The 13,986-nt window shown below is 44.4% G+C and overlaps 1 protein-coding gene across 3 annotated transcripts in view; it reads left to right on the top strand.

Moving 5' to 3' along the window:
• atp11b (ATPase phospholipid transporting 11B (putative)) overlaps window positions 1-13,986 on the top strand; it is a 174,951-nt gene that overhangs the window by 54,882 nt on the left and 106,083 nt on the right. For all 3 annotated transcript variants that reach the window (XM_055645390.1, XM_055645388.1, XM_055645389.1), the window contains exons 11-12: window positions 2,290-2,425; window positions 11,217-11,414. In XM_055645390.1, coding sequence (XP_055501365.1) covers window positions 2,290-2,425; window positions 11,217-11,414 — 334 coding nt within the window. The remainder of the gene's footprint in view (window positions 1-2,289; window positions 2,426-11,216; window positions 11,415-13,986) is intronic.

The raw sequence follows: 13,986 nt of genomic DNA, 5'->3' as shown, positions 1-13,986 counted from the left end.
CATAGAAGATAGATAGTCTGTTTAACCCTTACATTACACATTGTTGGGATTGCTTTGTAGGCTCCCCAAATAATCAACAGGAATTTGAGCAATGCTGGGAGATTGCACACGCCTTCAAAACAAATGGACTTACCCTGGTAGGGGAATTTAACTTTCCCCTTATAGACTGGGAATGCCATCATGCCAAAGGCTTGGAAGTGGTAGAATTTGTCTTCAGGAAAGTTTGCTTAGGCAACATATCAAAGGCCTAACGTGGAGAGAGCAAAGCTTGATCTACTCTCATGGAATTGGGCAGGATAAGTGACTGAAGTGTCAATGGACGAGCCTTTTGTGACCAGCGAACTGTTTTATTAGCTTTAAATTAGTTAGGTCTGGTCCACATGCTAAAGTTCTAAATTGGGGCAAGAGGAATTTTGAAGGTATTAGACAGGAGCTTGCAAGTTGAATTGTGAGCTGTTTGTGAGCGAATGGATGTCCAGAGAGTGGAATTCTTCCAAGAGAGTGACATTGCGAGTTCAAGGCATGCAGGTTCCTGTTAAAGTGAAGAGGCTCTGTTCAGGAATTTGAGGCCCTGTTCAGGAAAAAGGAAGCATGGGCCAGGTACAGGCAGTTGGGATCAAGCACATCCATGGGTGTGTATCAAGGATTGAGGCACATCAGAAAAAAATCAGGAGAAAAAAGTGTGTTTGAGATAGCTCTGGCAGACAAGATTAAGGAAATTGTAGAGGTTTTGTGTGTATTAAAGGAAAAAGGGTAACTAGAAAGAGAATAGGGACAGTCAGAAACCAAAGTGGTCATCTATATGTGGGTCCACAGGAGATGGACAAGGTCCTCGATTAATATTTCTCCTAACTATGGAGAAAGACGTAAAGAAGAGGCAACTTGGGATAGTTAATGGAGATGTCTTGAGGACAGTTCATATTACAGTCGAGGAGTTACTGAATGTCCTAAGATATACGAAGGTAAAGAAATCTCCTGGGTCTGATCATATATATCCAAGGACACTGAGAAATTGGAGAAGAAATTGCAGACAAGTCCTGACTGAGATAAAATGAATCATCGTTAGTCACGAGTGTCTAAAGGGCTGCAAAGTGAAACCTGGGATCTATAGACCAGTAAGCCTAACATCTTTTGTAATAAAGTTATTAGGATTCTGAGGAATAAGATGTACGTGCTTCAGGATTGACGGTCTTGTTATGGTTAGCCACCGAGGTGAATGGGAGATCGTGTCTCATGAATTTGATTGCGTTTTTTGAAGAAGTAAACAAGAAGGTTGATGAGAGCAGGACCATAGACATAGACTATATAGACTTCAGCAAATCCCTTGATAATGTTCCGCTGCTCTGGATGGTTAAATTACGTGGGATCTACAGGGAGCCTACTAACTGGATACAAAATTGGCTTCATGATAGGAAGCAGATGTGGTGGTGAAAGGCTGCTTTTTGGACTGGACGCCTATGACTAGTGTGCCTCATGGATCTGTGCTGTTTGTGGTTTATATCAACAAATTGGATGAGAATGTGCAGGATATGATCAATAAGTTTGCAGATGACACTGAAGTAGGTTGTATCCTAGACAGTGGAGATGGTTATCAAAAATTACAGTATGATCTTGATCAGCTCAGCAAGTGGGCTGAGGAATGGCCAATGGAGTTAAATATATGTACGTGCAAGGTGTTAGATTTTGGGAAATCAAACCAGGGCAGGACCTTCACATTGAATGGTAGAGCCCTGTATAGTGTTGCAGAGCAGAGGGGCCTAATTCCCTGAAGGTAGTGTCACAGGTACATGGGGTGGTAAAGGTGACCTTTGGTGCATTGGCTTACAGTGAGTATAGAGGTTGGGCTATTGTGTAGCAGTTGTACAATATATTTTCCATTTTATGTGAATGTAGGAAATTGTAATTGGTAGAATTGGCCCAGTGGGACTACTGAATGCTGGTTTATTGGGTATGGAGTGGGAAAGTAGAAATGATCTGGAAAATCAATCATTATCTTTTATTTTAATTATCTGAAGAAGGGCTTTGACCCGAAACATCACCCATTCCTTCTCTCCAGAGATGCTGCTTGTCCCGCTGAGTTACTCCAGCATTTTGTGTCTACCTTCCATTATCTTTTGAATGATGGAGTAAACAAGAATCTGACGTATTATATAGTTTCTTATAGATGCTTCCAATCTAGGTGGTCGTAACCAGTTTTTTACCGCTATATAATTTGAAAAGCATGCGTGCAAAGTTGAATTGATGTGAAGAGAAACTTAACCAGATATTTCCATATTTCTTTCCATGTAGGTCTATGAACACTTTTCTGATTGTCTTTCTGGAAATTCTCGTGATTGAAGCAGTTATTAGTACTATCTTAAAATATAGTTGGTTGCGTGAATATCCATACAATGAAAGAACTGCACAAGAAAAAAACAGCAGCAGAGTGAGTATGGATACCTTTTAACCCAACTAATTTTATACTCTAGTTTCAATATTAAATAGTATTCGTATTTGCATTAAATGTAATGATTTTCAGGTAGTTATTATTTAAAGTAAAAACGTTTTCTTCATGTTACAAGGAGCTTCAAAGTGGTAAATTCTGGTAAATGTAATCTTTCATGTGATTTGTATAATGTGTCTCCATTTTGAATAGTATATTTGTTGTAACTACCCAACACTTGAACTGCAACTTATATTTACAAGGTGTGCTTTAAATGCCAACTCTACTGCATAAACTTAGGCAGTCACGGGATCAAAGATGACATCTACTCTGGTTTTGTGGATTCTAGGGTTGTTAATGGGATCAATGTGGGATAACAGACTGTTGTTTAAGAAGGAACTGCAGATGCTGGAGAATCGAAGGTTACACAAAAAAGCTGGAGAAACTCAGCGGGTGCAGCAGCATCTATGGAGCGAAGGAAATAGGCAACGTTTCGGGCCGAAACCCTTCTTCAGACTGATCGGGGGCGGGGGTGGGTGGGGACAAGAAAGGGAAAAGGAGGAGTAGCCAGAAGGCTGGGGGATGGGAGGAGACAGCAGGGGGGCTGAGGAAGGGGAGGAGACAGCAAGGACTAACAAAATTGGGAGAATTCGATGTTCATGCCCCCGGGGTGCAGACTCCCCAAAACGGAATATGAGGTGCTGTTCCTCCAATTTCCGGTGCTGCTCGCTGTGGCCATGGAGGAGACCCAGGACAGAGAGGTCGGAGGCGGAGTGGGAGGGGGAGTTGAAGTGCTGAGCCACCGGGAGGTCAGCTTGGTTATTGCGGACCGAGCGGATAACAGACTGTTGCACAGATGGAGCAGGAGGCACCTTTGTCGGCAGTTTGTGAGCTGGTCCGTTCTTTCTGCTGCTTAAGGTCTTCATCTGCATGACCAGAAGATTCTCAATATGATCCTGAATGTATCCTCTGGAGTGGTCATGGACTTGGGATTCCCAAGAGTCAATAGGATATGCGGCATTTCAACAAGGAGGCTTTGAATCCTATTCTCTTTCAGTTTAGTATTCTTTCCCATTAAAGAGCTTGGAATATAGCCTGTGCTTCAAGAGTTTGGTATCAGGCATGCAATCAACATGGACTGCCCGGCATAGCTGACTGTGACGAGAGCATTGATACTGTGGATGTGGGGCTAGGAATGAGAGCTGATAGTGGTTTTCTCCTTCTGGGAACTTTGGTAGATTTTGCAGAGGCAAAGGTGCAGAGGTATTTGTCCAGTTCTGATATTTCTGCTCTAAATAGTTCAAGGCTTAGAAGCATCAAGGGGAGCAGGGATCATTGTCATCTGGAAAAAAATGGTTTTGTTGCAGATCTGAGGTCTGGATCTTCAGATATTTATTTCCTCAAATTGACCAAAGAATGCTGGTGGATTGAAGGCAATTTAAAATGTTGTCATTCTTATCTACCTTGAGAGGTTGCTCCAAAGATACAGAAAGTGTTCATGTGTTCCAGGCCATCTCCATGAGCCTTTATTGGCAGAAGGCAATATGGTGCAACAGAGGCAATTTGGTAGAGAGTTATTGTTTACTAGATAGCGTGCATGTCGTACAAGTAAAACCAAGTTGCAGCTCAAGCAACACTGAGGCATCACTCCCGGACAAACTCTACACTTGTTTCAAAAGGAAAAAAGTACCCAAAGCTCCTGATGGCATTGTAATTTTAGTCACTGAGACTGACGTCAGAAGATCCTTCATGAACATGAAACTTTGGAAAAAATCCAAACCTGATGGTGGACCTGGAGGCATTCTTAAATCTGTGCATATCAACTCCTACCTTAGTAAGAACCTGGACCAGCCTCAATTTTCCTTCGGCCATAATAGATCAATGCGGGATGCGAACTTGCTGGCTCTGCACTGGACCACTTGAACAATAAGAACATGCACATTAGGCTGTTGTTCATAGACTACTGCTTGGCATTCAACATCATCCACTCCAAACTTGTTTATCAAGGGAGCTTGTTCTCTGCTCATCCTTATGCAACTGGATCATCGACTCTCTCTCCCATTGGTAGACCATAATCAGTATGAATTGGAAACAACACTTCCTCATCGATAGCATTGGCACAAAAGCACCTCAGGACTGTGTATTCAGTCCCATACTCAATTTACTCTAAATCCATCCATGACTATCTAGCCAGACACAGTTTCAATGTCATCTTTAAATTCACCAATGAAACCGCTGTTGTCGGTTGAATATTGGGTAATGATGTCGGAGTATAGGAAGGAGATTAAAAATCTGATCTAAATCATGCAGAACAACACCCTTCCTCTCAACATCAGTAAGACCAAGGATCTGATGGTTGACTTTACAAAGGAAAGCCGAGGTTCCACAAATCAATCTTCTTCGCCGGGTTGGCAGTGGAGAGAGTCAACAGCTTCAAGTTCTTGGGCATGCATCTCTCTGAAAATCTGTCCTGGGTAGAGCACATTGATACAATCATAAAGAAAGTCCATCAGTGCCTCTACTTAGCAGATTGAGGAGATTTGATTTGTCGACAAATACTCTTGATCTTCTACAGGTATACGCTAGAGAGCATGATGACTGGTTGCATCACGGCCTGGTTCGGCAACAAGAACACCCAAGGATGAAGGAAATGACAAAAACTGGTGGAAACCAATATTGACCTCCTCACCATCCAAGGGATCTACAGGAGGCGCTGTCTCCAAAAGGCAGCCAGAATTATCGAAGAAGCACAACACCCTGGCCACGCTGTCATTTCACTCTTACCATCAGGAAGAAGGTATAAGAGTCTGAATAGTGTGACCACAAAGTTTAAGAATAACTTCTTCCCAACAACCATCAAATTCTTGAACACTGCACAACACTGACCGATGAACTGGGAACTGTCTAGAGTTGCACTAAGTACCGTGGACATTTCTGCACTCATAATGGGGTTATTAATTTAATATTTTTCTTGTTTATTATATGTTATCTATGTGTATTGTGTTTGAAGGCCTGTTTTGCTGCAACAGGTAAGAGTTTCATTGTTTTGTTGTAGGTACTTATGACAATGAAACATACTAAACTCTCGATGTTCACTTTGCCTTTAGATGGGCAGGAACCACACAGGGATACAGAGAGTAGTTATTCAGTCATTGGGAGGAGGCAGCTGAGGAATACACTGCAGATGTATTTTCTTGCAGCCGACACCGGGAAGCTAATCTGTAGCTAATACATCTGTAGCTAATACATTCAGCATTGTCTCCTTTCTTGAAGATGACCTCCTGGAATATGCTCTTTGCTGATGTTGGTGATGAGGATTTGTGGTTGAAATACTTCACCACTGAGTTTTAGAATTTCAGCAGGGATATTGCCTGCTCCTGAAACCTTGTTATTTTTAAGTAAGAATTTAAGCCTTCTCAATTAGTTCTTGGTTATTAGTCAATTAGCATGACCATCGACAGATTCTTGATGTAACAGTGTCAAGAGTCTTCTTCTTCTCCTTGCGTACAGTGTGTACAGCCTAAAGTTGTAGGACAACTTGTTCTATTTGATCTTATTTGATTGTGCACGCCGGGTTGATTGCATTCGTCGAAACAGGGCGGACTACGTGAAGGTTGCAATCTCCCACCCAGTGTCAAGAGTCAAGAGTGTTTTATTGTCATATGTCCCAGATAGGGCAATGACATTTTTGCTTGCTGCAGCACAACAGAATATGTAAACATAGTACATAACGGGAGAAAAAAAGTCCAGTGTGTATATACGCATACACACATACTCAATAAATAAAGAGATTTAGTTCAATAATAATAGTAGTCTGTTGTAGTTCAACAGACCGTGGTGGTGGTCATTTCCATTCGCAGTCATTTATAGTGCAAAACACAGATAATGTATACACCAGTGCGGTAATAAAAAAAATACAGCTTTCACAATAAAATAACATTTAATTGTACACGCAACAAAGATTACAGAGATTACAAAAACGGAAAGCATTCTAATCTTCAAATCCGAAAAATTCACTACTGTCATCCGAATCTTCAAAGCATAATACCAGTAATTCATCAGGGTCATCATTGCTGTTCGACAATTTACAGAGTTAAACAACTTAAACAGAATTTACATAGCTCCGACCTAAACCGGGTGTTTGAAGTGGCGAAAATCCCCACGCAAATGCATTTCGCTACTGATTGGATTGCTGTTTTGTACTGAAACGCTTCCTATAGTCCAGGGGTGTCAAACTGGCGGGTTGCATCCAATCCGTGAAGGAGGCCGATTCGGCCCGCGGGATGATTTCCCTGATGCCAGAGCGGGTATGAAGTCGCATTTTGCCCGGCCTAAAATGGGGTCAACTGAGTTTGACACACCTGCTTTGGCCTCCAAGACGCAGGTAATTTTTCAGGCTTTATTTTAGGGTAAAAATTAACATCTTCATTGCCGGAAAATACGGTAATGGTATGATCCTTATAACTTAGATGTACAGAGGGATCTTGGGATCCAAGTACAGCTCCACGACAGTGGAGATAGAGTAGTAAAGAAGGTGTATGCTGTGCTTGCCTTCATTGGTCGAAGTATTGAGTATAAGAGCAGCAAGTCACGTTGCAGCTTTATACGACTTTGGTTAGACACCATTTGGAGTATTGTGTGCGGTTCTGGCTGCCCCATTGCTGGAAGGGTGTGGAGGCTTTGAAGAAGGTGCAGAAGAGATTTACCTAAATGCTGCCTGGTTTAGTGGGTATAGGTTATAAAGAGGGGTTGCATAAACTTAGATCATTTTCTCTGGAACTCCTGACGTTGAGAGGAGCCCTAATAAAAGTATATCAAATAAGAGGCAATGATAAGGTAGGCAGTCGGAACCTTTATCCCAGACTAGAAACGTCAAAGACCAGCAGGGCGGCACAATGGCGCAGTGGTAGAGTTGCTGCCTTACAGCGCTTGCAGTGCCGGAGACCTGGGTTTAATCCTGACAGATCCTGACTACGGGTGCTGTCGGTACAGAGTTTGTACCTTCTCCCCTTGACCACGTGGGTTTCTCTGGTGCTCCAGTTTCCTCCCACATCCCAAAGACTGTAGGTTAGACAAAAGTGCTGGAGAAACTCAGCGGGCGCGGCAGCATCTATGGAGCGAAGGAAATAGGCAATGTTTCAGGCCGAAACCCTTCTTCAGATTTGTAGGTTAATTAGCTTGTGGTCAATCTGGTTAATTTTCCTATTTTCCTATTTTCTTTAAAACGCTAGGCCACAAATGCCAGCCTTCCCATTTTCACACATTTGAGGCGATAATCGTCTTCCCTTCGCATTCCCAAGTATATTTCCGGACTTTTTAATCTCACCCGTTTCAGAAACCCTAGTGCGTCACAATGGACTCGCAAGGCAGGACGGGACACTCTGGGAGGGAGGGAAGGGCACTCCAGCGCATCGCGTGGCAGCGGCTGCCGGCGCCCGGTGCCAAATCCCGACGGGGAGGGTGGTGCTGGAGCTGGAGTGAGAGCCGAGCCCCGGGCTTGGGATGGGGCCGTGACTGGGACCGAAAAAGAAGCAGCCGCTGGAACCAAGGGCGAGCCTGGGTCTGGAGTCAGGGACGAGCCCACTGGAGCCCAGGCAGCGGCCGAGCTGACAGCTGGAGTCTACAGCTAGGGCCGGGTCGAATACGAGAACCAGGCCGAGTTCCAGGCCCTGGCACTGCTCTATGACCTGGGTAGGTCCTGGGGCAGGAATGGGTGTGAGGAGAGAGGGATGAGGAAAATGAGGAGGAGGGAGATGGGGTGGGGAGTGGGGTAGGAGAGGGAGATGGGGGGTGGTGTGGAGAAGGAAGATGAGGAGGGGTGGAGGATGGAGATGCCCCCTCCTTATCTACATTCACTCCCACCCTTTCTACCCCCATCCCTCTCTATCCTCCCTCCCCCTCTCTACCCCCTCCCTATCTACCCTCACTCGCACCCTCTCTACCCCCCTCCCTCTCTATCCTCCCTCACTCTCTATCCTCCCTCCCTCTCTCTCTACCCTCTCCCTCTCTACCCTCCCTCCCCCCCTCTCTATCTCCTCCCTCTCTACCCTAACTCCCCTCACTCTATCTCTCTACCCCCTCCCTCTCTCCCTACCCCTTTCCCTCTCTACCCCTCTCCCTCTCTTCCCCATCCCACTCTACTCCCCCAACCCTCTCTACCCCCACCCTCTCTACCCCCTCCCCTCTCTACCCCTCCCCCTCCCCCTCTACCCCCCCTTTCTATCACCCCTCCCTTTCTTCCACCCACCCTCCCTCTCTATCACCCCTCCCTTTCTTCCACCCCCCCCCCCCAGGGATTGAAGAGGGAGGGTGAAGAGCAGGAGGAGGGAGTGCTGGGGATGAAGAGAAATGAGCCGCGCCTGCGCAGTTGGGGGCTATGCGTGAGTGGTGCAATATTGCATTGGGAAACAGCTTGCGTTGGGGGAACGGGTGAGTGGTGGAATCTTGCATTGTGGGAGCAGACCCAACGGGTCAGCACTTGGTCTAGTATCATTTAAAAAGCTTCCTAAAAGCTAGTTCAATTTGGCATCGTGTTCAGAATGGCCATTGTGCTCTGAAGAACCCTTTCTTTATTGTACTGTTCCCTATTCTATGAACCTAAGAGTCACTTCATAGGGGCTAATTCATCTGGAATTCAATGTAGTCCATTCACTGTGGCTCTGATTGATTAGGAGTTTGACAGGTAGTCTTTGAGATTTGACAAAAAAACTAACTTTACAAGATCCTTGAGAACTGCAATATTTTCTTGTGGTGACATTTCTGTTGAATCTGTGTTTTGTTGCCAGGTTAGTAGAGATGAGTAGACTTGGCAGTGGTTAGTGCAGAAGCTGTTGTTATCCTTGTGTTCCCTTGCTTGGACGATGAAATAATCTAGCTAGTACTGTTGCCTGGTGGCAGTTGTTGTATTATGGTTTAGTACTTTTCCCACTCAGCAAATCGGATGCTGGTATGACAATGCCATGCTCGAATTGTTTTGTCTGGGGAATCAATCAGATTTACTTTTTCCTACTGATCCTTTGACAATTATGGTTTTTCAAAGAGTTGTGTCATGGCCAATGATCGTACAGTGTCCCCTCAGACTAAAGATGGCCACTACTAGCTTGCCATGCTGAACAGTTTCTGTATTAGCTCTATACTCCCAGCAAATGGCAGGGATAAACACTGCACTTGGGCCTATGGCAGGCTATGCAGGGTATGAGGCTTAGTGTGGGACTGGGAAGATGAGCATCATAGCTGGGACTGGGCAAGGTACATGGCTGGAATGTCATGTGGAGTAAGGCCAAGTGCTTAGTTGAAGTGTGTGGGGAGTAGGGTGGGATTCATGGCTGGAGTGCATGCAAGCACATATGGCATCGGCATAGTGTGGTTTGACTAACAAGTTTCCAGTTGCACCATTTCCCATTCTGAAGATCAGCTCCATTTCCAGAGGAGGCTTGGTAGATGCGGCATCATGCCAAGTAAGTTTGAGAAAAACGGTGCGGCATTGATGCCATCTTTAGACTTTAGAGCTACATCATGGAAACGGGCCCTTCAGCCCACCGCGTCCACGCCGACCAACAAAGAAACCCAATGCAATCACAGAGAGAACATAATAACTCCATACAGGCAGCAGCCATAGTCAGGATCAAACCCGGGTCTCTGGCGCAGTAAGGCATCAACTCTACTGCTTCACCACTATGCCGTCCCATTTGGCATGGCCCTCATTAAGATTGTTTGGTGCTGTGGCTTGCATGATGTCATGGACCAATTTGTAAATTGGATGTACATTTTGAAGGACAGCTGAACATGAATAAAGTGGTAGTGTATAGTTACCACACAATGTACAAAGTTAGATGCGAAAGCAAACTGTGCATAGAGTGAGGAGGCAAATATTGGTACATGCAGTATAGTTTCAAAATATGGTTTTACCCATTAAAAATAGTGATGAGGAATTTTCTTCTTTTGAGAAGTGTGTAAGTGACATTCTCTACTCCAATGACCTAACCCTCAGGGTTCTATGAATGCATTTAAGACTATAATGTTATTATTGAAGCATAAGCGAATTATGGGTGATGGGAATGGGCAGGAGTCAGAGTTAATGTCAAGATCGGATCAGCTGAGATCTTATTAGAGGAGAATGAACTGTACCCAATTTATTATGATTATGAAATAGTTTTCTGGGGAAGATGAATAGAAGAAGGTTTTAACAGATCAGGCAAGAGTGAAGTTAAATGGTGTTACATAGAAGGATGTTATAGTCTTAGTGAGGATATTTTATCCAAAATTCATATCTGTAAAAAGTATGACACGAAGGATGTGCAATGCCTGGTTCAGGATCTGACAATTTTGAATGAATGGCATCGTTTTTTAGATAGAAAACAGTTTATATTCAGCTCAGATGTTAATGGTTTGGTTTTCTGCACATTATTCCTGGAAATATGATGTACAATTGACTATTTAAAAGTCAAACACAGAAAATACTGGTTCCTGCCAAACTTTGGCTACATGTACCTGGGTGTGAGAGACCTAATACACAATAAATCCCATTTGTAACATTGTGAAAAACCTGGAGAACTGTAGATTGATGTCTGTGTACTTCACAATATAAATTAAACTGAAGGTGAACATATGCATTAGACAACATTTCGTTGTCTAATGCATTTCGTTGTCTCTGTACTGTACACTGACAATGACAATTAAAATTAAATCTGAATCTGAATAGAACAAATATTTCAAAATGTTCTAAGAGATTTGAGCAAAGTATGTGTTTTTTGTTTTAATGATATAATATCGGTATTGTTTGATTTATTTCTAGATTTTGACGGGTATATCTGATTTCTTGGCTTTCATGGTGCTATACAACTACATCATTCCAATCTCACTTTATGTCACGGTTGAGATGCAAAAATTCTTGGGATCCTTTTTTATTGTGTGGGATCGCGATTTGTACCACGAGGCTTCAAGTCAGCGGGCACAGGTTAACACATCGGACCTTAATGAAGAGCTTGGACAGGTAAGAATGTTGTCTTATCAAACAGTTTGAGCATTAAATTTGATTAACCAGTCGTAGAATTATACAGCATGGAAATGGGCCCTATGGCCCAATTTGTCCATACTGATGTTGATGCTCATCTAAGCTAGGCCACTGGCCTGCCTTTGGCCTAAATCCCTCTAGCTGAGCAACCAGAACTGCACACAGTACTCCCGAGTGTGAGCTCACCAACATCTTGTGCAGCTGTAATGTGACATCCCAACTCGTGTATTCAATGCCCTGACACTGACTTTGTCATCCTGTCTTCCTATGTCACCACTTTCAGGGAACTATGTACATGTACAGCTAGGTCTCTTTGTTCTACAACACTCAGAGGAGAATAGATAGGATGAATGCAGTGTCTTTTACCCTGGGTAGGGGAATCAAGAGTCAACGACTTAGGTTTCAGGTGAGAGAGGCAAGATTTAACAGGAACCTGAGGGGTAACATTTTCACTCAGAGGGTGGTGGGTTTATGGAACGAGCTGCCAGAGGAGATAGTTGAGGCAGGTACTAAAACACACATTAGTAGATGGGTACATGGATAGGAAAGGTTTAGAGGGATATGGGCCAAATGCAGGCAGGTGGGATGAGCATAGATGGGATATCTTGGTTTGCATGGGCAAGTTGGGACGAAGAGCCTGTCTCCAGGCCCAAACAAATCCTTTCCTGATTTGTAATCTTAAATAACCTTCTTCACTGTCCACTACATCACTAATATTGTTGTCATTTGCAAATGTACAGACCATAGAGTCAGGTCATACAGCGTAAAAACAGGCCATTTGGTGCACATATGTATAGTCTTTCCACTGACTGGATAGCCTTTAAAAAAATAAGCTTTTCACTGTACCTCAGTGGACGTGACGATTAGCTAAAATATTACTATAACTATCTATTCCCCTCATGATCTTGTACACCTCTATAAGATTACCCCTCATCATCCTGCACACCAAGGGATAAAGTCTAGCCTGCCCAACCTATCCCGATAGCTCAGGCCCTCAAGTCCTGGCAGCGTCCTCATAAATCTTCTCTGCACCATTTCCAGCTTAACAACATCTTTCCTATAGCAGGGTGACCAAACTTGAACACGCTACTCCAAATATGGCCTCACCAAAATCTTGTACAGCTGTAACATCGCATCCCAGCTTCTATGCGCAAAACTCTGACTGATTAAGGCCAATGTGCCGAAAGCCTGACCACTATCTACCTGTGACACCACTTCCAAGGACCTATGTTCCTGCACTCTGCTCTACAACACTCCCAGAGCCTTGCCATTCACTGGTGTCCTGCCCTGGTTTGACTTTCCAAAATGCAACACCTTGCATTGAACTCCATTAACCATTCCTCAGACCACTTGCCCAAATAATCAAGATCATGCTGTAATCTTTGACAGCCATTTTTGCTGTCTACAATACCACCCACTTTAGTATCGTCTAATCCTGCCTTGTACATTCTCATCCAATCATTGATGTAAACTACAAACTGCAATGGGCCCAGCACTGATCCCTGAGGCACACCACAACTCACAGGCCTTCAGTCTGAAAAACGACCTTCCACAATCACCCTATGCTGCCTTCCATGAAGCTAATCGTCTATCCAGTCAGCTAGCTCTCCCTGGATCCCATGGGATCTAACCTTCCCTACCATGCAAAACTTTATCAGATGCCTTGCTGAAATACACATAGACATCCATAGCTCTCCCCTCATTAACCTGTTTGGTTACATCTTCAAGAAACTCAGTCTGATTCATGAAACATGATCTCCCACTTACAAAGCCATGCTGACGATCCCTAATCGGGCTGCCTATCTAAATGCATATATATCTTATCCCTCAGAATACTCTCCAGCAGCTTGCCTACCGCAGATGTTAGGCTCACTGGTCTGTAATTCCCAGCCTTTTTATTGCAGCCCTTTTCGAACAGAGGAGAAATACTCAGAGGACCTTGCCATCTCTTGCAGCGCCACACAGAGATGACTGCTTTGGTTCCTGATGGTTTCTTTAGCTTTGCTTTCTTTTGGTGTCTTCTCTCTCTGTCTTCACTAAAGAAGACACAAACAATCTCCCAGATGTACTAGAGGATCAGAGGCGTTAGCGATATCGCGATCTCCCACAGCTGCGGGAGCCTCCGACTGCAAGCGTTCCCTCGATCGCTGGAGAACACCCGACATTGTACCTGGAAACACCGGTAAGACCTCCGGAGTTGACGGGCAGGATCTCCCAGGAGCAATGGAGCTGGAGCTGCCGACTGTGAGGGAATCCCTGTTCCAGCGCAGGCTCATAGAAACAGCAGGTACAGGAAGTACAGTACCTGTAAACAACGGGGAGGCCTCGATTGTGTCTGGAAACGTGGCTGACGGGCAGGACTTCAGGTCAGACTGAAGCGCAGGGGACTTTGACCCCCTCTCCCTAACATCCTACTGGCTAATGTACAGTCCCTTGAAAATAAAGTGGAGGACTTAAGGGCAAGGCTGCTGTACCAAAGGGAGCTGAAGGAATGCTCTGTGTTCTGTTTCACAGAGACATGGCTCACCCCCAGCTCCCCAGACTCAGCAGT

This window comes from Leucoraja erinacea, chromosome 14 (genome assembly GCF_028641065.1).
Source record: "Leucoraja erinacea ecotype New England chromosome 14, Leri_hhj_1, whole genome shotgun sequence".
Lineage (NCBI taxonomy): Eukaryota > Metazoa > Chordata > Chondrichthyes > Rajiformes > Rajidae > Leucoraja > Leucoraja erinaceus.
Note: the sequence above shows the minus strand (reverse complement) of the source record. Positions and strands in the feature narration are given on the sequence as shown.